General features: G+C 41.6%; 1 protein-coding gene across 5 annotated transcripts in view; it reads right to left on the bottom strand.

Annotated features, from left to right (window-relative positions):
- MAN1A1 (mannosidase alpha class 1A member 1) overlaps nucleotides 1-23,606 on the bottom strand; it is a 135,965-nt gene that overhangs the window by 101,342 nt on the left and 11,017 nt on the right. For all 5 annotated transcript variants that reach the window (XR_010308138.1, XR_010308136.1, XR_010308135.1 and 2 more), the window contains exon 2: nucleotides 1,565-1,661. Coding sequence is in view for 1 of the 5 variants with exons in the window: in XM_064170087.1 (XP_064026157.1) it covers nucleotides 1,565-1,661 (97 nt within the window). In the remaining 4 variants the exon portion in view is untranslated. The remainder of the gene's footprint in view (nucleotides 1-1,564; nucleotides 1,662-23,606) is intronic.

Consider the following 23,606-nt stretch of genomic DNA (forward strand, 5'->3'; position numbering starts at 1 on the left):
CCAAGACCAATAAGACTGAAGATGTTTCTAAGCAAACCTCTGTAAGATCTTATGCTAGAGGACCATGATGAGAAAGTAACTTAGACTGACTCTAGCTCTTGATCCTTTAAATGCAATTTTATTTCCAAATTCAACACTTGTCCTATTTCATGCTGAAGAGTGCCTGCAGCGGCTTGTTCTTAAGCGACATCCACAGAACTCTCAGCCTAAGCATTGCACAAGTCAATACAACTACAGCTTTTTCTGCCAATCCATGCAATATCATTAAGAACTCAAACCTCACACATTTTTATACCACTTTGGATTTCAAATAAAACTTGATTGTCAAGATCAAGTTTCTGTTCTCCAAGAAAACCAAGACAACAAGTCAATAGTTCTTCAAATATGATATTATACTGCACAATTATCACTCATTTGGAAGAAGGTAAAAATTTTAGTGTTCAAGAAAACAGAAGCCTGACTTAACCCTGAAGTTCACCCAAACCACTCTGGTTCCAAGCAGCCAATTCATGTCCAAAGTCCAATAATTAATCTACATTTGTAGATGTTACCCAGGTTAGACAAGCATCACAGCAAGATCAACACAGATGTTGTATTTTCAATGTATTTTTGTAATAGCAACTGCTGTCTCTTAGCAACTTCCAAATATAGTTGAAGACTTGATAAGTGCTCTATTTAGACTGTTGTAGGAAATGTTTCCACTTCAAAGTATCTTTTCCAAACATGCAACAAAATAAGTTCCTATATAATGTACTGGTTTTGTCTCAGCTACAAAAATTAGTTCATTTTTCATTTCTCTGTTTGGAAACCAGAAGCTATTTGAATATAAAGACTGTTGTCAAACAGTTTAATACTATGTCTTTCTCCAAAACTGAAGATGATGACACTTTTTAAGACTGCTATCTCATGCTCCCTGAAATGTTATTGCTTTTCAGATGCTATTTATCCAGCCCTATGTCCCACTCAGACACTGTAAAAGCTCTGCCTCATTACACTGGATTTCTGCAGTGTGCCTCTCCTGCTGTAGCTTTTCAGATGCCTATTTATTCTACACTGAGAACAACTTGGGCATTACTTAAGTATGTGCTGTGCAACATGTAGAGGCACAAATAGTGGTTATATTCATGAAGGAGGACGCCTGATAAGGGAGCCTGATATACACTGGCAGGTATTTTAAGGAATGGAAATAAATTCCTGAAAGTGTAGATAGTTTCTGCTATCTTCATGATCGTAGAGGGCATCTTCTGTTCCTTCTACAAGATTCACTCCCCGCTAGCCCATATAGTTTTTGTTTCCTGTTCACTAAGTGTTCTGTCAGTGAGTTCCATTTCATCAGAAAAGTTTTTAGGGAAGTATTTAAGACAACCAAAGCATTTACATTCAGAGAGGAACCTCTAAAGGTCACAGAGCACATCATCTTCTTTTCTGTTACTTCTCATACGTAAGGAAGAAAGCCACACTGCATGACAGAGGGGAGGAAGAACACGTTTATCACCTATAAGCTTTTCAGCTGATTTACTGTTTTATGCTAACGTCACTAAGCACAAAAATACACTCTACTCACCAAACAAATTGCTTGAATGTCCTTGCTTAGATATGGGTTTCAGTTCATTTAATCCCCATGCATAACGTTTATAATTATCCCAGGCATGTTTCATCATCTGTAGGGAAAAGAAGGCAGGATTATAATGTTGATTTAGCAAGAAGCCACAGCAAATACTGACTTGAGAATATACTCAATATTAAATACATTTCGCTCAATGCTTAATTTAATTCATGTTATATGTGTTAGAAGTATGAAATATTCAGTACAGAGTAACAGTGGCACTGTTTTCCAGGTGGCAATCGGATGCTTACTGTAAGAATTCCGTGTCTGTACCCCCAACCTTTACCATTACCTGCATGCTTATGGTCAGGACACTCTCAAAATGAATTCATTTTAAGGAATCGAATTTACTGTGTGATGTATCAGTTCAATAAGATTTTATTTCCCTTAAGCATACACCTCTGAAACGGAGAGCAGCAATGTTTTAAAATAATATTTTTCTTGCAGAGAATGGATTTTTCAAGTCAAAATTAAGCTCACAGTAGTTTTCACCTGAATCACAGAATTGTCAGGGTTGGAAAGGACCTCAAGGATCATCCAGTTCCAACCCCCCTGACATGGGCAGGGACACCTTCTACTAGATCAAGTTGCCCAGAGCCATATCCAGCCTGGCCTTAAAAACTTCCAGGGATGAGACTTCCACCACCATGCTGGGCAACCTGTTCCAGTGCTTTGCCACTGTCATGGTGAAGCATTTCTTCCTCATGTTTTATCTACATCTCCCCTCCTCTAGCTCAGATCCATTCTCCCCAGTCCTATCACTACCTGACACCTAAAATGTCCCTCACCAGCTTTCTTGCAGGCCCCCTTCAGGTATTGGAAGGCCACAATAAGGTCTCCTTGGAGCCTTCTCTTCTCCAAACTGAACAACCCCAACTCTCTCAGCCCGTCCTCACAGAAGAGGTGCTCCAGCCCCCTGAATATCACATAAATACAACTGGCTCAAACTCAGTATGGCCTAATAACAGAAGAACAAAGCTGAAGTGGGCAGGAACAACACCTAGGAAAGGTTTTGAGGCTGTTAGGGTAAGATGTTCTCTGGCTACAAGTGCTACTGTAGCCATCGGTAGATATTTTCCTGTCATTTTGTGTAAATAGCCAGAAAGTTTTATACCTATACACATCACTACAGAAATGTGGTTTGCATTCTCAAGTTGTGCTGGAGGAGGTCTAGGTTGGATGTTAGGAGGAAGTTCTTCACAGGGAGAGTGACTGGCATTGGAATGGGCTACCCAGGGAGGTGGTGGAGTCACCATCCCTGGAGGTGTTCAAAAAAAGACTGTATGGGGCACTTAGTGCCATGGTCTAGTTGATTGGCTAGGGCTAGCTGATAGATTGGACTGGATGATCTTGAGGGTCCAACCAAGACCTTGCTCTTCCAATGTGGTTGATTCTATGATTAGAAAGGTGCACCACAAATAAATATGGCTTGAGGAAACTGCCTGAAGACTCAGTGGAGCAGCTCCATGATGCAAGCAAAGGACATCCACTTCAGAAGCTGGGGCAGTGGGGTGACTCAGGGACACCTCATACTCTCTACCTCCACAGTCAGTCAGACATAGCCCGCATTGTCCTATTTGGGGGTGGTCCAGTTGCACAGCCAGGACACCACTTCTCCATTCTCCTGCCACTCCAAGCAGGTCCAACATCTCCCTTTCTCAAACACCACCTTTAATGATGACTCAAGAAAAGTCTTTTTCTAAGGGCCACTGCAGGCAACCTGACTTTCCACAACAAAAGGCGAGATTTTACCTCCATGTAGCCCCTCCTCTCCTATTCCACAAAGCAGAGCCCTGCTGGAATGCCAGCAATCATCTTCTAGACAAAAACTGACATTTTCAGACCTTTTCAAAGATACTGCTTCAGGGTGTCACCTGACAACACTGCTCTGTCCTTGTTTTCAGACTTCTTCTGCAGGCCATGTGTGTCAAGGATAATTCTGTTAAATAACAGTTATAATCCTAAATTTAAAAGCTGCAGCCTTGGGACATGCTGATAATAGTAATCTTGCACTTTCTTCCTCCCTCTTCCCTTTGCTCAAATCACATACAGAAATCAAGTCAATTAAAAATCTACATTAAGGCAGACAATAATAAATGACAACAAATTTTCTGGAGTGCTGCTGCACTTGTGAGAATAAACATTTCTTTGCTGTTTACAGAGGCATAAAAACACATCTATCCTGTAGGAAAACTCAAGGATGCTAATTAACTCTAGAATCCTTGCAGGCCAGGCTTTAGAAATGCAAAATCTGACATCTGCATTTAATAAGGCAGCAGTTTTCAACCAGAAGGTTTGCCTGGTGTCAGATCTCAGCCACCAGGCAGCAGGCTCTGTGGAACTACCCTAGTCCATGGATAGTGTGAGAAATATATGTTTGATCCGATCAATTCATGGCAAGAGGTCACAGACAGGGAGGAAGGAGGATTTTGAATAGAGCTGCATTCCTCCTTGCACCACCATCGCAAAGACATGCAATAGGCTTAAGATAACAGTAATAAGTAACTAGAAACTAGAAAGATTGGTGGAGGAGGGAGGCATGTGGAAGAGACAACCCTTCTGCATGAGCAAACAGAGCAATACAAAGGAGTTTGGAGTTCATGGAAAGGACACTCGAGGAAGACCCCTTACTTAATCACTGAAGACCACCAGAGGGACCACCGGATAAAAAGAGACATGCATGGAAGAGACACCTCCAATTCCTAAAACTGATAAGGAAAACCCAACCTTTTCTTAGAATTAGTTTCTTAGAATTAGTCATGAATATGTAATAGAATAGGGTATAAAAAGAGACAACTGAAGGCAAAGTGTGTGCGTTAGGGTAGAGCAGAGCCACCCTGTGCACCCAGGTCTGTACACTGCTTGATTCCTGCAACTCTATTAAAGCCTTATTTTGCATGAACCTAAGTTTATGCCTGTTATTTATGACAATAGCATCAATGTGCTGGATGGCAGGAGTGCTGTGCCCCCATTAACCTCAGTGCAAAATGGCTGCAAGGACAGAACCAGTACTAAGCAGCTAAGTGGTAGGTTTTATGTCTATGTGTCCCAGTTTGGGCCACAAGCTCACCCGGTACTGGTGGGCAGAAATGACTCTTGCCCCTTTCTGGGAGTAAGCATGAGCATACTGCACACCGACTGGAGCTTTAAAGAGAAACGGTGTTCACAAGAGTACAGACATACAAAAGGCAACCAGGTAGAACAGGTACAAACCCCTGTGCTAGTCTGAGGCCAGCTGGAATATTTTAACGAGAAAAATCAGACTGTAGGCTGTGAAAAGAAACCAGTGGTGATGCCTACTTCATTCCTAGGTTCCCTGAGACGTATAAAAGCAAGAACACAAACAGAGGTAAGACAGTGTGTCTGTTTGTCTGTCTGTCTGAGTGTGTTTCCCTTCTGCTTGGATCTGTGTAACTAATCCCTCTGCTCTCTAGCCCCCCTGGCCGACCCTCCAAACTCACCTCACTGCGATAAGGCAGAGAGGTGGAAAGGAGGTGGAAGGGTGGTTGGGAGCCCCTGCTGGGGGGCTGCTGTGTTTCTGCACTACTTTTAACTTGTGTATTTCTGTCCATAGCTGCATATATTTGCTATATATTGTAAATACTTGCTTATATATTGTGCTAAGGTGTAAATAGAAAGCTTCATTCCTTAACTTCCAGCTGGCTGACTCTAGTCTGGATTATTTCCCAGGAGTGGGGGGCAGGTAACTCCCAAACCTGCCTCTAGACTCCTCCACCCCTTCCACCATCAGTCGGTCTGGGGCCTCCAAGGCCCCCTCCAGCTGGGGCCTCCAAGGCCACAGTGGCTCAATTCCCTGCCAGCCATCTCCCCCCTGAACCGTGAGGTTAGAGAGTGCTGTTCCCAGAGAAGTGCAGAAAGGCAGGGAAGAGAAGCAGGGAGAGATCAGTTCAGGCACTATCTTTTAAGCTGTGACACCATGAGATGGAATAGAACAACAACATTACCATACCCTGGGACGAGCAGGTCCATCTCCCTGGGACAGGCCTCTGTCCCTATGGCTCTGTTTAAGGGGGGCCCTAGGATCCCTCACACTTCCACACCATGATACGTTCCTAATCGCTAGCTACAGGGATCAAGATCCTATGAAGCTGCTCTTTCAGCCACAGCATATTTCCTATTCTACCAGTTGCACTTTCCTAGTCATTTTGCACCTTACACAAGGAACATTTATTCTGCCCTGCCATCCTCTCTTCTCTGCCCTGGTGAGGCCACATCTGGAACACTGTGCCCAGTTCTGGCCCTCTCAGTTCGAAAAGGACTTCAGGGAACTGCTTGAGAGAGTCCAGCAAAGTACCACAAAATTGATTAAGGGAGTGGTACATCTTCCTTAAGAGAGGCTGAGGGGGCTGGAGACCTGCAGCTTGGAGGAGAGGAGACTGAGAGAAGACCTCATTCATGTTTATAAATATGCAAAGGGTGAGTGCCAAGAGGATGGAGCCAGGCTCTGCTGGGTGATGCTCAATGACAGGACCAAGGGCAGTTGGCGGCAGCCCAAGCATTGGAAGCTCCCAGTAAACATGAGAAAGGTTTTTCATTGTGAGGGTGACAGAACACTGGAGCAGGCTGCCCGGGGTGTTGTGGAGTCTCCCTCTCCAGAGATACCAAAGACCTGCCTAGGTGCATTGCTGTGTGAGCTGGTATAGGTGACCCTGCTCTGGCAGGGGGGTTGGACTGGATGATCTTTCAAGGCACCTTCCAGCCCCTAACCTTCTGTGATTCTGTGATCAAGTAGCAGAAGTGTAAGCTCACTACTAATGTACAAATTCCCAAGGAATTCAGCTGCTCAGTCAGAATCAACCAGGCTGGAAGAGACCTCCAAGATCATCCAGTACAACCTGTCCTCCAGCCCTAAAGAAACAACTAGACCATGGCACTAAGTGCCCCATTCAGTCTTTTATTGAACACCTCCCTGGGCAGCCCATTCCAATGCCAATCACTCTCTCTGACAAGAACTTCCTCCTGACATCCAGCCTATACTTCCCCTGGCACAACTTGAGACTGTGTTCCCTTGTTCTGTTGCTGGTTGCCCCATCAGGTGCTATCATGTTCAGCAATAAGCAGAGGAAGCAGAATGGTTTTTGCAAGGTGGCTACTGCTCAGACACCATGCATCAGTTTGGTTGTGAGAGGTGGTGAGTACCTTAGCATTATTTGTCACTGCTCGTCCTTCCTTCACCTAATAAATTATCTGTATCCTGACCCACACATTTTCTTGCTTTGGTTCTTCCCCTTCTCTCCTGCAGCATAGCTGCTGAGCCAACAGCTGTGTGGGTGTTTGGCTCCAGGCCCTGGTGAACACATCACAATGTCTCACAGGATCTCCAGTTCAGGAAGCTTGTGACCACACCACCACGCTCAGCTGGATTCTTCTCTCTGATGACAATATTGAACTAACCATTAGCAAAACCTCAAACTTTAGAAAGCCTTGCTTTGGTACCTTCCATTCCCATTCCTGTGAACCAACAACTGAACCTAAATTAGGCTTGGTGAATCAGAATCACAGGACTGAGGTTGGAAGGGACTCTAGAGGTCATCTTAACTCATCTCCCTTGAAAGCTCTATTCTCAACTTTTTTCCTAGTCTCCAAGTACCAGCTAGATTTCAGCAGAGATTGTGAGAAACGTCACAATCACTCCAGATATTTAAATGTTTTTAATAGACACAGGAGTGCCTCTGAAGGTAGTGTCATCCATCAGGACTTCCCTGGGAAAACCTGTATGATCTCATTCAGCTGCTTCACATGCAAGCTGGGTTTAATATGCTCTTGCAGAATCGACAGAATATCAGTGAGGAAATTTGGAGAGCACACAGCCTGTCTTTTCTATTTTAGTTACTAAAAGTATTGCATTTGTTTTTCACATTTTCATCATGATATTTAGTGTAATATTGCACTTCAAACAAAACACGCTATTGAGTCTATTGATCTTGAATAGTTTACATCTTGGAAGCATGGTGCAACAGGTCAAATTTTCTCTAGATTTCAGTATCTAATTTTTTTCCTGCTAGTACTAGGAAGTAAAGCTACACTGTGAAATCGTTTGATTATTTCCCTTGTTTCAGAGTATGACTTTTGTTACTTCTGTCATTATTGACTAGTTTTACTTTAATAGTACTTCAAACTCTTCATTTGTATCTTGTCCTGTGTGTAATGCCTTTTCCATCCTGAAGTGTTTTAATCACTAATAACTGCCTTTTAAAAGTTACATTGGGTTTTTGAAGTAATTTTCAGCATTATTCACAGCTTTTTAACCTGTTCAGACTTGCTCTATAGTGGAAATTTTAGGTCAAGGTGTAGGGTGTTCAATCGCAATTACTTCATAACCTCCTCGAGGTGAGGAGAAAGTTCTTCACTGAGAGAGTCACTGGATACTGGAATGGGCTGCCCAGGGAGGTGGTGGAGTCACCATCCCTAGAGCTGTTCAAGGCAGGATTGGACGTGGCACTTGGTACCATGGTCTAGCCTTGAGCTCTGTGGTAAAGGGTTGGACTTGATGATCTGTGAGGTCTCTTCCAACCTTGGTGATACTGCGATACTATGATCTAAGCCGACACACAGATATGACTAAGAGTGACACGTCTGGTTTGTTTTTTAACACTGTCTACTGTTATGCCAGATTGCTGACAACATTAGTGTCAAGTAACTTTTCATAAAACAAAAACTCCAAATTCACTTCTTGACTGAAGACTGAGATTCACCAGAAAACTACTTTATATTTAGATCAGGTTTTCTGCAGGTAGAATTGTGTCTAGAGTTTGATTTCAAATTCAAAATCTGCAATTACAGTCAACAGAATTTTATTCTACATTCTTCAATTTTAAGTACTGTTTTTTCATCTCGGAAATGAAACTGGGGGAGGAAAAAATCATCTCAAATAGCCAAAAAAGTTCATCTCATTGGATACTGTTTACTTTTTTTCCCCTTGAATCTGACAGAAGAAGATACAAATGACAATAAACTCATTTTTTTCTACTGGTACCAGAAATCTGTTTTTCTCCTTCAAGACATTTATATCCTGTCACTAAGAACCTTTATATATATATATATATATATATATATATATATATATACACATATGTATATACATGCACATATATAAAACCACTGTAAGCAGGAAGATTATTGCAAATCAGGAGCTTGACAGATTTCTGGTGTTTATAACCTCATTTCCTAATGGCACCATCCCGAGTTAAATGCAAGCTACATACTGTCACTGCTCATTTAACAGTCACTGCTGAAGTGTCACCGTCTCCAATTTAGCAGGTGAATGATAACCGTGCTCCAAAGCCCATGCAGGCTGCAGGAGCTACTGTGAGTGCTTCATGATGCAACTTCCACTTAGCCAAGCAAATCCTCAAAGGAGACTTTTGTATTGGTTAATTAACCCACTGCAAAGATTCCCAGTTGCTCTCTTCCACTAAGCAGCAGCTGGAGATTTGGGGAACATTCAGGTGCTTGCCTTCGAGCTGGTGGTTTCACCTTGCTCTGATGGGACTGAAGAAAGAACTCTTCAGCAATTTAGAAGTTAATCCAATTGTGCCATCCACTCTGTGCACACTGAGTGAAGGAAGTATCTACAGCCCTTAAAAGGACAACAGAGCAAAGGCAGCCAAACTCATTTACAGCATTCTCCATTAGTATTAAGTATACAGATCATATAATGAAATATTTTATATGATTCTGTATTTAATGCTTTGCATTACAGAGATATGTGAGCAAATTACATATAATTTGTTACTTGCCTGCAAAAACAAATGGAAATAATAATAACAACAACATTAATACATTTGTTATTATTATGATTTTAAACCCCAATATCTGCACACTAAGAAGGAACTGGGGGGGGGAACACCCCACATTAAGGACTATTCTGAGGATTAATTCGTCAAAGCACTTAAAACCTCTCAAACAGAACACCTGACAGAGATGCTAAGTATTATTCCCACATGTGTTAAGTTACAGGCAGACTTCTATTCTTATATTTTCTGTTCCACACAGTACCCCGTAAGCCTCTTCAGTAGTATATTAAACTATCCAACTAGTATTCATCATATGCTGTTCTGGGCATCCCTTGTTAACCAGGGACAGACACTGCACAGTGCTTCATTCTATTGCACATTTTAAAAGGAATAAATTATCTTATTAATTTCGTAACAAGAACTCTAATTAAAAGGTAAGTAAAGAGAGCAGGAAATTTGCAGGTAAGGCATTTTCTACACTTACTCTGTTGCCGTGTATTTCATTTAATGCACAAGCACACAGAAAAATGAGACTATCTTGTGTAAGAAATAATTGGTAAGATCAGCAGCCCCACTGCTTTGATATGCCTGCACAACAAAAAGGAGTTAATTTGAAAATGATTGTCTGACATATCCACTACTCAATGACAGCAAGCCTTTTGTCAGGCACACTGTTTTTGACTTAACAGCAAAGTACTTATATAATTATTTCTTCACTAGAAAACTAGAGATACAAGAATGCTTGACAGGTAGTTTCTGAGAGCTGGGTCATAGTGGCATGGTTCATTTTAGTAGAAGTTAGAGGGTGACAAGACAGATAAATGTGAAGGAAGCTCAGAGTTAAGCTCCATGCTCCAAATTCTTGCATCATTTAGTGCAAGCTGCCATTCACAGTCTGCTTCTTAACTGGGCACCCCAATACCAGAGAACCATTCCTTGACTAAACAAACACTAGGGAGGCAAGAACAATGTATGACTCTTTCCATGAAGTGCACGATGCCTGCACTTTCTGAAGCCAAAGGTCTGGTTAATTTCAGCCAAATGAAATTATCCATTTCAGGGAAAGAAACCAAAGTGCAGTTCAAAAATCTCACCCATGTAGTTATCCAAATCTAATAAAACAACATACCTTGAACCACCCACAGTAGATCAGTTTTAACTCAGTTTCCCTGAGGTGAATTCCCTTCAACTTCCAAGCTGATATACAAAAAATCCTCATTTTCTTTTAAAACTATGGGGTTTGGATGGTGTGTTTGTTTCTTCCTCCAGGTAAGCTAAGATTTGAGCACGTTCTGTATCCATTTTAAGAGTTTTTCCTGAAAACATCTGCTTTGGAAGCACCAATGAAGATCCTGCTCCAACAAGGTGAACTTCTTTGGCCTCCACTTCCCAGTGACTTACATTGTCAGTAACTACACCAGTGGAAAAACAAATAGAAATACACTATTTAAGTGGAAAGTTATAAAACTGAGATGAATCATACAAATGTTGAAGATACTCGACTTGTTCCAGTTGCCATTATACCTTCATACATACACAAGGTAGAAATCTTAAGTGAACCGAGAAAGTCATTCAGTTACAAACAAAAGAGCAGCCTACAAAGTAAGCTCTTATCTTACAACTTAGCAACTGTTACCAAGACACACACTTCAGGGAAAAAAAAAATAAGCCTACAGCTTGTCACTCAAGACTATAATTTTTTTCTCCTAAGCTAAGTCATCGTGAAACACTTAACAAAAATGTCAAATGGACACTTTAACAGATAGATTGAAATGTTATTACTAGCATAAGAGTAATAAAGAAATGAAGTTTCTTCAGACAACCTGTTACTCCAGCTGTTTGGATTTAATCTTTGTTTTAACCTCTGTAATGGACAAATCAGCAATTGTTTTTCCTAGAGTCACTGATGGCTAACTTTCAATGAATCACATCACACAAAAGTTCTGCATTAGTGAAACCCTCATTAGAAGAGAAACGTATCACATCACAGAGTGATGTGCAAGAACTCCAGTCACAGTTCATCCCTGACAATAACCAGCAAGAAAGCTGAAGTTTTTTCACTTAAAAGTGAAAAGACTGCAGAGTTGTGGAAAAAAAACAAAACTGATGTATTTCTTTGATCTCATGCAGAATTAGTAGCAGCCTCTGAAGTTCTTGTATAATTTGACTGTCATAAAAGGGAAAGAAAAAATAAAGCAATTTGTGGAAATAGTACTCTTACGAAGAAGAGTGGGATAGTTGGACACAGACACATCCCACTCAGTGTATTTTTCTTTCCTGGTTTACCTATGACTTGCTACAGCTTCCAAGAACTCCTAAGCTGCAGTGTGTACAGCTAGGCTCCCTTAACTGCATGATACAACCATGCTTTTGTTTTCTGCATCCCCCTACTGTTCTTTAAATGGTTATTTGGTGAGCTTTGCTCCTAATTAGAGCATAATTTTTTATGGCATGGACTTTATCTCTTACTTGGTTGTCAGGTAACTGGCATTATACAGCCATTCTGCTATTGAAGTTCCCAATCTCAGCAGGGGTAATGCAAATTAAAAAAATGTGCAGTGTTAGGCAGTACAACACATCCAAATGAAGTGATTAACAACAAGGTGATTCAAACTGCTGTTTCAGAGCACGACTAAAATCCACAAAAGCAAGTAAGGTGGATTTAAAGAACCGTCATAGCTAAAGGTCATTATTGTGACCATGGTGAAACTGCACCTCACAAGTCAAGAGAGCCTGCTCAGTGAAAAAGCATTTACATAGCTCAATCTGATACAGAACTGCTGCATGGACCGAGGGTTAAAGTCTGCGTCATTATCACTACCCTCAGAGAAGTGTCTTCAGCCTAATAGCTTGGAATTAGAGCAAAAGGCTTGGACTGTTTCCCAACAGCTGAAAGCCAGTTACAGAGGTCAAAAGCAGATAATACTAATTTATGAGTCTTTTATTTTTTTTTCCTGTTCTTTTGACATTTTTAGCAGTGACCTGGAAGATGTGATGCAGTACAGCCTTATCAGGTAACAACAAGTTGTCAAGGGTCAAGGCTGGGTCAGCTACTAGCTGAGTGACACTCTCTGTTAACCCTTCCGCCTTTCCAAATGGAAGAGAAATCATAGAATCAACCACGTTGGAAGAGACCTCCAAGATCATCCAGTACCACCTGTCCCCCAGCCCTAGACAATCAACTAGACCATGGCACTAAGTGCTTCATCCAATCACGTCTTGAACACCTCCATTGACTCCACCACCTCCCTGGGCAGCCCATTCCAATGTCAATCACTCTCTCTGCCAACAACTTCCTCCTAACATCCAGCCTAGACCTCCCCTGGCACAACTTGAGACTGTGTCCCCTTGTTCTGTTGCTGCTTGCCTGGCAGAAGAGCCAAACCCCACCTGGCTACAACCTCCCTTCAGGTAGTTCTAAGACAGCAATGAGGTCTGCCCTGAGCCTCCTCTTTTCTAGGCTGCACATCCCCAGCTCCCTCAGAGCCTCTTCTCACAGGGCTGTGCTCCAGGCCCCTCACCAGCTTTGTTGCCCTTCTCTGGACACGTTCCACTACCTCAACATCTCTCTTGAATTGAGGAGCCTAGAACTGGACACAGTACTCAAGGTGTGGTCTGACCAGTGCTGAGCACAGGGGAAGAATAACCTCCCTTGTCCTACTGGCCACACCGTTCCTGATGCAGATTAAAGGAGAGAGGCCGATGAGCTGGAAAACAAAATCCACTTTAATGAAAATAATAACAATAAAATAGAATCTATACAAACTCAACAACAATTATAACACCTGTGATGAGAGTAGTAGCAGGCACTGGGAAGTCCCATACTGGATTCAGTTGCAGATGGGAACTAGACTCAGGAGCTGGATTCTGAAACTGGATATGGATTGGATTTGAATGTAGAACAGAGTTCTCCTCAGAGCTGGCCACTGAAGAAGAGAACTTGACCCTTGTGATTTCTCAGTTTTATCCTCAATATGCTGTCTGTGGAGTGGAATGGAATCCCTCATGGTCAGTTTAGGGTCACCTGCCTTGCCTGCTCCTCCTCAAAAACCTGTAACAAATCTGCTTCTAGAAGTCATTTAACCCTTAGGTAGCATCTCCTCCAGTGCTATAATATATGATGCTTTCCACAATATTTTTCTTATATATCACAATGTTCCTCTACAAGAAGCCTTATAAATGAGATAGCAAATTATAGGAATGTTAACATTTCATCAACTCTTTAAGAATTTGAGAAGTGCTGTCACAAGCTTATGGAGAATATCTGTGCTTATGCTTCCATGACAGGCAGAAGAAATCAGATGCTCAATTGTACAAGGAAATGAATGGAAAACCATAAAACTGATATGCAATTGAAACAGCCAAAATGAATACTAATGGTCTGTTGCAATCATTTTCTGGCAATAAAGGATAGAGAAGAAACAAAAAAATTCAATTATAGAGCATAGAGGTAGTTTTCTCAATAGGAAAGCTGAGAAATTAGCTCTGCTTATTTGTGAATGGACAAAAAGAAAAGGCATACTGCAAGTAAGGAGGGCTCCTCTTGAACATCTCTCTAAAAGAGAAAAGAGGAAAAGGGAAGGCACAAACACTAGCTTTCTCACTGAAAAAGCAAACAGGAATCATTGCCAGAAGGTACACACTATGACAACTTAATGGGATACTGACAGATTTGAAAGAGCAGATGGTCATAGTGGCCCAAATTTCATACTGTGCTTCCTAAGCTGTTAACAGAAAGTGCTTCAAATGCCTTACAGCTTTCACACAGAACAAATGGAAGCCAACTCCAGTCTGCATTACCTGTAACACATCTGATGGTGTGATGACTTTCATGCAGTGCAATGTTCTTAGCAGGAGACAGCTTTCAACCCCCCGCCCCCACAGCAGAGTCTTATTCTCACAATGGGCAAAAACTTGACCTTTGCACTGCTATTCAAACTTCCCAGTTTCTCAGTATATATGGTGCCTTGCACAAACACATCAGGTATTGTAAAAAGCACCCAAAAAATTGAGGGATACATTTCATTTCTTCAAAATACTCCCCTGCTGCTGCGCTTCAGACTAAGACAGAAAAGCTACATCTGCTTCTCATTCCAAGGTTTTCCACCCTGTGAAGATGGCTTGAAAAGAAAACCAACACAAAAATCCTCCTGATGCACCTCTAAGTCTGCCTTGTCTACCCACTTCCACAAAACGCTGACTTAACATTCTCCACATGCACAGGAGATGGCAGACCACACACACACATCATGACTTGCATCTGTAAGTAATTTTTTGTTGTTTGGTTCCTTGTTTGTTTTGAAACCAGGATGCTCTGGAGGTTCCTTGTTTACACACAGACACAAGGTATCCTACTTGCTTCCTGTTAATCACCCTCTGGATCCACTTGAGTTAGGTCTGCCAAGCAAATGGAATATTTCAGGCTGTCTTTGACTGGTGAGACCACAAAGGCAACCTGAAGACCTCTGCTCTGGCATATTCAAGTTCATTTTAATTACTTCTTGATTTGAAGCATGTTGTTATGAGGTACTTCAAAATATCTTAAAATAATACTCTATTGCTCTAGAGTTGTAGCAGGGCAGTATTGCTGAGACATATCTACATAGCCACTGTATTTGAGAAGAAAATGTTTTTTCTTTAAGAAAGATGGCATTGAAATCCAGTCCTTTTGCATGAACTAGCATAGCAGCTTCGACAAAAGCTTCTAGGCAGTGTGCTGTTCTGCTGCTGAGCGTGAAATAGGTCACTAACTATTGCTCTGGCAAAATCAAAGCAGGTCCTTCCAGAAGTGTCACACCAGTCAGAGGCCACAGCTGAAGTGCTGAAGCCTGGGGCTTTTCGTGTCCCATCCACGTCAGGAAAGCCTTTGGGCTCTGCAGTACAGGAGAGAAGGCTCTGCTCTGATGTGTAGTGCTACTGGAGTCAGTCTCCCACCAGAGCCAAGGACTGAAAGCCAGGCCTATTGTTGGACCCACAGTGCAATTAAAACATGCAGCGGCTCCGACCTGCCCTTCTTGCCTTCTGTATGACGCTATTGCTACTTGTTAAGGGATAATAACCAGAAGCCACACCAAGTAACCACCAAGCTTCAGTACTGAGCAAGCATTTCATATTCTTTTGAGGAGAATATGAAGTCAGCATCACATGTACATAACCTGCTTCAAAAAGTCAATAATGCCTGCTGGTGCAAACTAGTGCTGAAATCAGACTACAAACTAAACCCAAGGGAGCGTCAAGCAGAATGGAAGCAAAAGGGTCTTCAAGAGATGCAACACATCAGAAGTACATCTGCATCTGAAGTTTCCTCACACCATTAAATAAACTCAGCTTCAAAAATTCTAGTCCTCTGAAACACATGCCCTGAAGAAATTGTTTAATATTTACAGTCTGATGGTGTTTTCACTGACTTGAGGAGAGATTCCTTGCTGCTTGCATTCTTGGGAACGGCAGTCCCAGTGGAATAGGATTTACCTTGTTTGAACCTGACAGGTACTGCCATAACGGAAGGACACACTCCTCCACTGCAGTGCCTCAATTCTTAGCTGTTTCCATTCTCACTACTGACAAAGAGATATCATAATGCTTTCAAAAAGCCACTTTCATGGCATCAAGTCACAATTTTTTTGACAAGGTAGCCAGCTGGAGAGATCTGCTGGTGATCCTGTATGCATACACTAATATTCTTCTTGGGAGCAAACTACTGTAACCCATTTGTTCATGCGAGGATGGTTTTTCCAGATCAAAGTGAACTATAGTTATAATTAGCATGGCTTTCATCTACATCATAAAGCAAATGAAGGAATAGATGTTCATCATATGACCAAAGCTTCAAGAACCAGAACAAGCGTTCTACAACCTGCATTTGCTTCCAGAGACATCTGGCTCCTTGCAGTTCAAAAGGCACCAATCGCACATACATCTCAGCTGTGATCAACACCAGCACTGGTGCTCTGCCTTAAGGGAAGAGAATTATTCAGCAGCAAGGTGTATACCAAAAAAAAAAGGGGTTTTGGTGAATTATCTCTAGCTTTGACTTGGCAGAGCAATGGCTGGTGAGATTTTTAAGCTTACTGACAAACCCCAAGGAAGAATGAGAGGAACATGGGTTTGTGCTGATTTGGGAAAAGCGGTTGACTCTACAGCCATTGAAAGGTTACAAAACATAACAATCTGGCTCTCCTCGCAATACCTATTGCATTCAGTATTTGAAGAAAGAGAATCGAATGTGTTTAGGGATAAGTGCTAAAAGAAAATGAAAATTCAGCAAGAAAAAAACATTTCTAAGTTCATAGGGAGGTATTACTGAGGTCATTGCTACTTCAACAAAGGGAGAGCATGAATGAAACTGAGTGATGTCCCAGCGTGATAGGGATTAGCTATGTGGATTCCTTATCAAACTCCCTGTATAAAGAGATGATTAAGAACTGCTGATTAGAACTTTCAGTGAACTCTAAAACAGGGAACACAATTTTGAAACATGCTGTGACTTTCAAGCATGTGCTGTTCTTATCCAAAGAGGTCTGTGTTTAACTACTAGTAGCAGCACTTCTGAGAATCAAAATCATTCCCTCCCAGCAGCCCAAAAGGCAGAAGAGAAAAAAATACAAATAATAATACATTTAATCAGACTTCACATGACAATCAGTACTGCACCTTCATACACACAGTTAAGTTTCAAGAACTACTTCTCACTGTCAAAGACACCAAACAGTTCCTCCACCCTCACCAGCCAACATAAGGGCCTTTACCAGCATTCAGGTTCATATACATTGCAGAATGGCTCTGAAACATTTATGCTCATTACAGCAAGTACAAATACAAACTTAGGCTACAATCCTATCTGAAGATGCATTTTAAAAGATGGTTAAAAGTATAGCTTGGCTCTATTTCTCTGGCAATAACTGCATGTGTTAAGGTATGAGCTTTTTCTCTGTTGGTTTGTGTATATATATATCACAGAAACATCCCAGTTGGAAAAGCCCCTCAGGATCACCAAGACCAACCTAGAACCCTACTCTTCAAGATTCACCTTAAACCACATTCCTAAACACCACATCCAAACAACCCCTTCAACAACCATCTAGGGTTGGTGACTCCATCACCTTCCTGAGCAGCTCATTCCAGTGCCTGACCACTCTCTCCATGAAAAACTTTTTCCTAATGTCCAATCTAAACCTCTCCAGGCTCAGCTTGAGGCCATTCTCCCTTGTTCTGTCTTCAGTTACCTGTGAAAAGCAGCAGCCTCTCCACAACATCCCTTCAGGTAGCTGTAGACAGCAATGAGTTCTCCCCTCAGCCTTCTCTGTTTCACACTAACCATCCCCAGCTCCCTCAGTCAGTCCTCATAAGATTTATTCTCTAGGCCCTTCCCCAGCTTTGTTGCCCTCCTGTGGACCCACTCTAGCACCTCCACATCTCTCTTGTATTGTGGGTGGCCAAAACTGAACACAATACTCGAGCTGTGGGCTCACCAAAGCTAAGCCCAAGGGGACAATCACCTCCTTACTCCTGCTGGCTGAAGCGTTTTTATACAAGCCAGGATGCCATTGGCCTTCTTGGCTGCCTGGGCACACTGCCGGCTCATATTCAACTGCCTGTCTATTAGAGGTCTCAGATAGATAAACAGGTACAGATATATACACAAAGCTTCTTCAACATCACTGAAAACACTCTTATATATTGTTTTCTGTGGTAAAAACATGGAAGAGTTGTGGTGTTCTCAGTTAATAGTTTACAAATGAACAATCAGGAAGTTTTCCTTCACACGCTGTTGACTTTCCCATTAGAAAACTCAGTTTTTCTCCTTCCACATATCTTCACAGAATTCAGTCAAGTCCTTAACTATTTTAATGAATAGACTTAAGTTGGAATTGGAGAGTGAGATTTGTTGTGTTTGTTTGTTTGGTTTTCCTTCGTTTGGTTTGTGGTGGGGTTTTGTTCATTTGGGTCTTTTTGTTTGAGGCTTCCTTCTGGTTGATTTGTTTGGCTGGTTGAAAATGGTGGTGCTTTATAGGGCTTTTCTCTTTGTGTTTATTGTTTTGTTAGAAGTTTTTTTTTGTTGTTGTTTTGTTTGGGGGTTTTGCTGTTTTAAGGGGGGGGCTGATGGTAGTAGAAAAGATCACACAAAAGAAATTGCCCATTGTTTTGATTACAACACTTAAAACACCACCCAGGACGTTGTCTACAAACAGCGTATTTGAAAGTGGGTATTAAAGCACAGCAGGAATATCCAAGAGAAATTATGAATAAATTATTTTCCTCCCAATTATAGAACATTCACAGCTCATTTTACAGCCTGCATAAGTATCCCATGCATAATTTTGCCATGTTACACAGGACTAGTGGCTGTGTGCAGTTATCGAGTACAAGCGAATCATTGTTGGTGATGTCACAGTAAAATCAGCCACAGAGCTCTCAGGGAAATGTCTCCCCATGTGGACATAAGGTAGGGCTGGCAAAACAGACACTAGGTGTGTTTTACAGAGAGCTAGTAGATCACATCCCCATTTATCTACGCTGCAGCGTTCACAAGAACAGAGGATTCCTACAGGGTTTTTTGAGACCTGCCTTCGGCACCAGCTGCTGGCCTTGTTCCTTCATCAGAAAATAAAACAGAAGTTAGTTTTCAAACAGTGCAATGAATCTGAAGTGGATAAGAATCTTCACGGCAAATAAAGAATAGAATAATCATCACAACAGTACTGTGTTCAAACAGAAGGGGAGAAAAAAAATCCATAAGATACCACCACACAACACAGTAATGGGTAATTAGCACACCAAGAAGCTACTATAAAGTGACTCCGAAATGAACACGTGTAACAACTTGCAGTCTACTAGCAAGTGTTTAAAATAACTTTGTTCTAAGTTTTCATGATCAAGACTACAGCTAACAAAAAACATGGTTTGTTTTTTTTTTTCCCAATGCCCCACACATACATATTCACAGACTGCATTGTTTTGGAAGCCACCATCAAAGGTCATCTTGTCCAACCCCTCTGCAGTCAGCAGGGACACCTGCAACTGAATCAGGCTGCCCAAGGCCGCAGCAAGTCTGATCTTGGATCAATAGAAGAAATCTAAGTTTCCTTTTCATAGGCAGGGCACTGAAGTGGTAAGACCCACAACAGCTTAAACTACAGGTCCTTCTTCACATCAAAAAATGAAATGTCCCTTTCTCACTTCAAGCAAAAATGTGAAAGATGCAGCCACTGGTCATGCTTTGGATAGCTAAACAAGATTCACAACTTACTTTCTTAGTGAAACAAAACCTCCATGCACAGACTCAGAAAATTTGAAGAGAAAAAGGCTAATGACATTTAAACCAAGCTTGACTCCTTCCTAAAACTCAGAATTCACTCCCATCAAGAGTACTTATGTAGTTTTTACAGCTACCTTTTCACATTTAAGTGTCAAATGAAAACTATAGGTGATCACTGTTCTCACAATAAAGCATCATCACTTGAAGAAGGAGGTTATAAATCCCCTACCATAGCTACAAAGGACCTTGCTAACTCATGTCACAAAATCACAGTAGGCATACTAAGTGCTGCAACACCTGAAACCTACCTTTTTAGAAGCAACTAGGAATTTCAACTGTGAGCATGAGGCAGAACCAAGTTTGTGTAAAGCCAGACCTCTTTGAAATGTCAAAAGTGACAGAAAATCAAATGCTGAAGAGTTGGACTCTCCTGAGTTGGCAATGCAATAGTACATCTCTTCTGTAGAAACATTTACAGTGCCTGCTGTAAACCAGGTAAAAGTCATGGAAAACAGATGGAAATTTAATCAAAAGCAACAACTTTAAGCTAGTGATTAGGCCTTTAAGAATGAAATCAAGGAGGAACTGTGCTTTAAATCTGATCCACTGATCACACAATCATAGAATGCACTGAGCTGAAAGGAACCTCTAAAAGTGTTCTAGTCCAACCCATTCTGCAATAAGCAGAAACACTTCCAACAACATCAGGTTCCTCAGAGCCCCATCAAGCCTGACCTTGAACTTCTCCAGGGATGGGACCTCCAGCACCTAGCTGGACAATCTGTTCCAATGACCCATCACTCTCACAGTCAAGAACTTCTCCCTAATGTCCAAGCTGAATCTACCCTGCTCTAGTTTCAAACCAGTGCCACTTGTCCCAGTGCTATGTGCCCTTGTAAACTGTCCCTCTCCAGCTTTCTTGTTGGCCCTCTTCAGGTACTGGAAGGCTGTTGTAAGGTCTCCCAGTACCAGAAAACTAGTGACAAAAAGGACATGAAAAAGCTCAAGCACTTGTGTCTTTTTTTGCTTTGGTCTTTACAAGCAAGGCACATCTATGGGGCTTAAGTGTCAAGTGTCCAAGGAGAGCAGCCAGGTAAAAGAAGACCAAGCTAGGAACAGCATCCTTAAGCAAAATGGGCACACACAAGTCCATAGCATCAGATGAGATGCTTCTGACAGTGCTGAGAGATTTGGCTGATCTCATTGCAAGGTCTCTCTAGATCATCTTTGAAAGGCCATAGGAATCAAAGGACATCCTTGGTAATCAAAACAAAACCAAAGGAAGGAAGATCCAGGCAATATCAGGCCAGTCAGTCTTACTTCTAACCTTGGAGAAAAAAATGGAGCAAGTTCTCCTTGAATCTATTTCCAGGAATATGAAGGACAGAACCACCTTTGTGAGCAGTGAGCACAATTTCCCCAAAGGTAAAAAAAAAATGTGCTCACCTAACCCAGTTAGTTATTATGATGAAGCCACTGCATCTGTGGATGAGGACAGGGCAGAGCAGCAACCACCATTTACCTTGACATCAGCATGCTTTTGACAGTGTGCCCCTTAGCACTACGGCAGCCAGAAAGGCATGGATTAGATGTCTGCTAACAAAACGGAGGCAAAGCAGTGGCTGGGCTGATAAGCTGAAGACAGTAATAAACAGGTCAAAGTCTAACTAGCAGATAGCTACAAATGACATTTCTCTGGGGTTAAACCATGTGACAGAGTAGAACACACCCTTGCCAACATCACGGCTAATGCCAAACTCCAGTAATCAAGAAGGTGGAGGGCAGAGGTCCCAATTGAAGGGCCTAAACAGGCTGAGTCCACAGTATGTGATAGGAACTTACAGGCTTGAAAACAGCTTTGCAACAAATCTTCTGGGGGTCCTGGTGAACAGCCTGTTGAAGCAAGGCTCCCTTTCTGTGAGGAAGACTAACTGCACAGAGGGCTGCACTAGCAGGAGTGCTTGCTACGGATGGGAAGCTCTTAACACCTTCTATGCAACATTGCTGATGCCTCACATGGGAAACCTGTTCTTTGTTTTCAGATTCCTTGTACCAGTTAGAGATTAAAATAGAATTTAAAAAGAGAAAACACATGATACCTGGGAAGAGAGAGATGGCGCTGGGTTTGTTTAGACTAAAGAAGGCTTGTTAACAACATAGTGGGTGCCCACAGAGAAAAGGTAACCAAGCACTTCCCAGTGGTGCAAAAAGAGAGAAAGTAGCAGTCCCCAGCTGCAGCAAGAGAAATTTTAACTAGATACAATAAACTTTTTTTTTAGAGCTCTACAATGAGGGTCTTCAGACTGGAGTAAGTTTGTCCAGAGAGGCTGCACAATCTCCCTCCACAGAGATTTTCCACTCTTGAGTGCACAAGACTGAGCAAACTGACTGAATTTTAAAGTCAGCCCTGCTCTGAGCAAGAGATCAGGCCTCCAGAGGTCCAGTGCGAGTCTGAATCTCTCCTCAGTAACAAAAATCCTACAGCAAGCAGAAGGCTGGGAGAAAAAACAAACACAGGACTTAAAGTGTGCATAAATGCAGAACAGGTCTGTCTTCATAATGCTTTCAGATGATCAAGTTGCATATGAAAAACTTTTTCCATGAAGTCTGAAAACTTTCTCCAGAGCATCTACTTCTGGCAAGGCTTAGATTTACATAATAAAAAAACTAACTTGAGCAAAATTGATTATTGAACACAATAAAAAACTAACCTGAGCAAACCTTCATTGAAGCACAGCCATTTTATTTGCTCCACCCTAATGTTCTGGATTTTGTTTGCAGCATTTTCAATTCAGATGACTGTTTTTAAAAATAAAACCAACAACAATAAAAAGGCAAAAAAAAAATCAAAACAAAGAAACAAAAAAGAACCTACCCAAACCCACAAAACAAACAAACCAAACCCCCTGCACAGTAAGCCTTCTACTTTTTTCAAGGTGCTTATTCAGATCAGAGCTTGCTCCCAACAAAATACATCTTCAGAGACTGACAAGAGAATCTATCATTTCCTAACTGTATACTATCTAATACTTGGCTCATGTAACACATATGAGGAGAAATATGAAACCATCTGTCTTGATGTACGAATGCAGTGATTTGCTGCAAAGGAACTACATGAAGAGACTTAGAGGCTTTTCTCCCAAAAGGTCATTTCTTTAACTTCTCTGCTGGATTTGTGACATCACTTCAGCCCTTGAGGAGATCACACACATTTCTGTGCAGTCAGTTCAGGCTCAGTGCCATGCTTACTCCAGAGCTTTACAGAGTAAGACATAAAAGCACCACTCAACTTGCAGTTTGTCTTTACACGGCTCAGTTTTCCCCGTGGTGATTCTTCAGACCATCTCACCAGAACAAACAGAAGCAGTATGCAGCTTTGGAGTATGATGACTTTTAAAATATGTAATGTGTGTAACTCTTCTGCTCTCTAAATAGTAATTAGGTTTTCTGTTTCGTGGTCGGGGGCAATAATCTATTACTGAAAATTATTATCTTCTATTTTTCTTCTAATAATACCATCTAGATTCAACATGAAACTCAAAGTGCAATTCTCGACATCACAGATGGGTGGAGAACTCTAACCACAGTAACAAGCAGCACATTTCCCTGCAGACAGTAGCATGAGCGAAGCTTTACCTTCAGTATCACCATTCAGTGCACCAACAGATGTCAGTGCTCAAAGGCACTGAGAAAACTGACACTGGAGGTAAAGACTGGGTCTGCATCTGCGTGTAGCAGTGAATAGTAAAATTACTGTCTCCTTAAGCACTGCACTTTGAAAGCAAAATGGTTTTCAGTTTGGTATTCCTTTACATGAGCCACTTCCTATTTCCTTGGAAAAAAGCAATCCCTGAACAAAAGAAATTTCAAAAGGCACAGAGATGTTTATTATGCAGTGGACTAAGCAAAAGAAAAATATGCAGATACTTTAATAAAAACAAAATAGCCTCACAGTGGTCTGAATACTAATTAAAGAAGCAAGCCA

The sequence above is a fragment of the Pogoniulus pusillus genome, chromosome 33 (genome assembly GCF_015220805.1).
Source record: "Pogoniulus pusillus isolate bPogPus1 chromosome 33, bPogPus1.pri, whole genome shotgun sequence".
In the NCBI taxonomy this organism is placed as follows: domain Eukaryota; kingdom Metazoa; phylum Chordata; class Aves; order Piciformes; family Lybiidae; genus Pogoniulus; species Pogoniulus pusillus.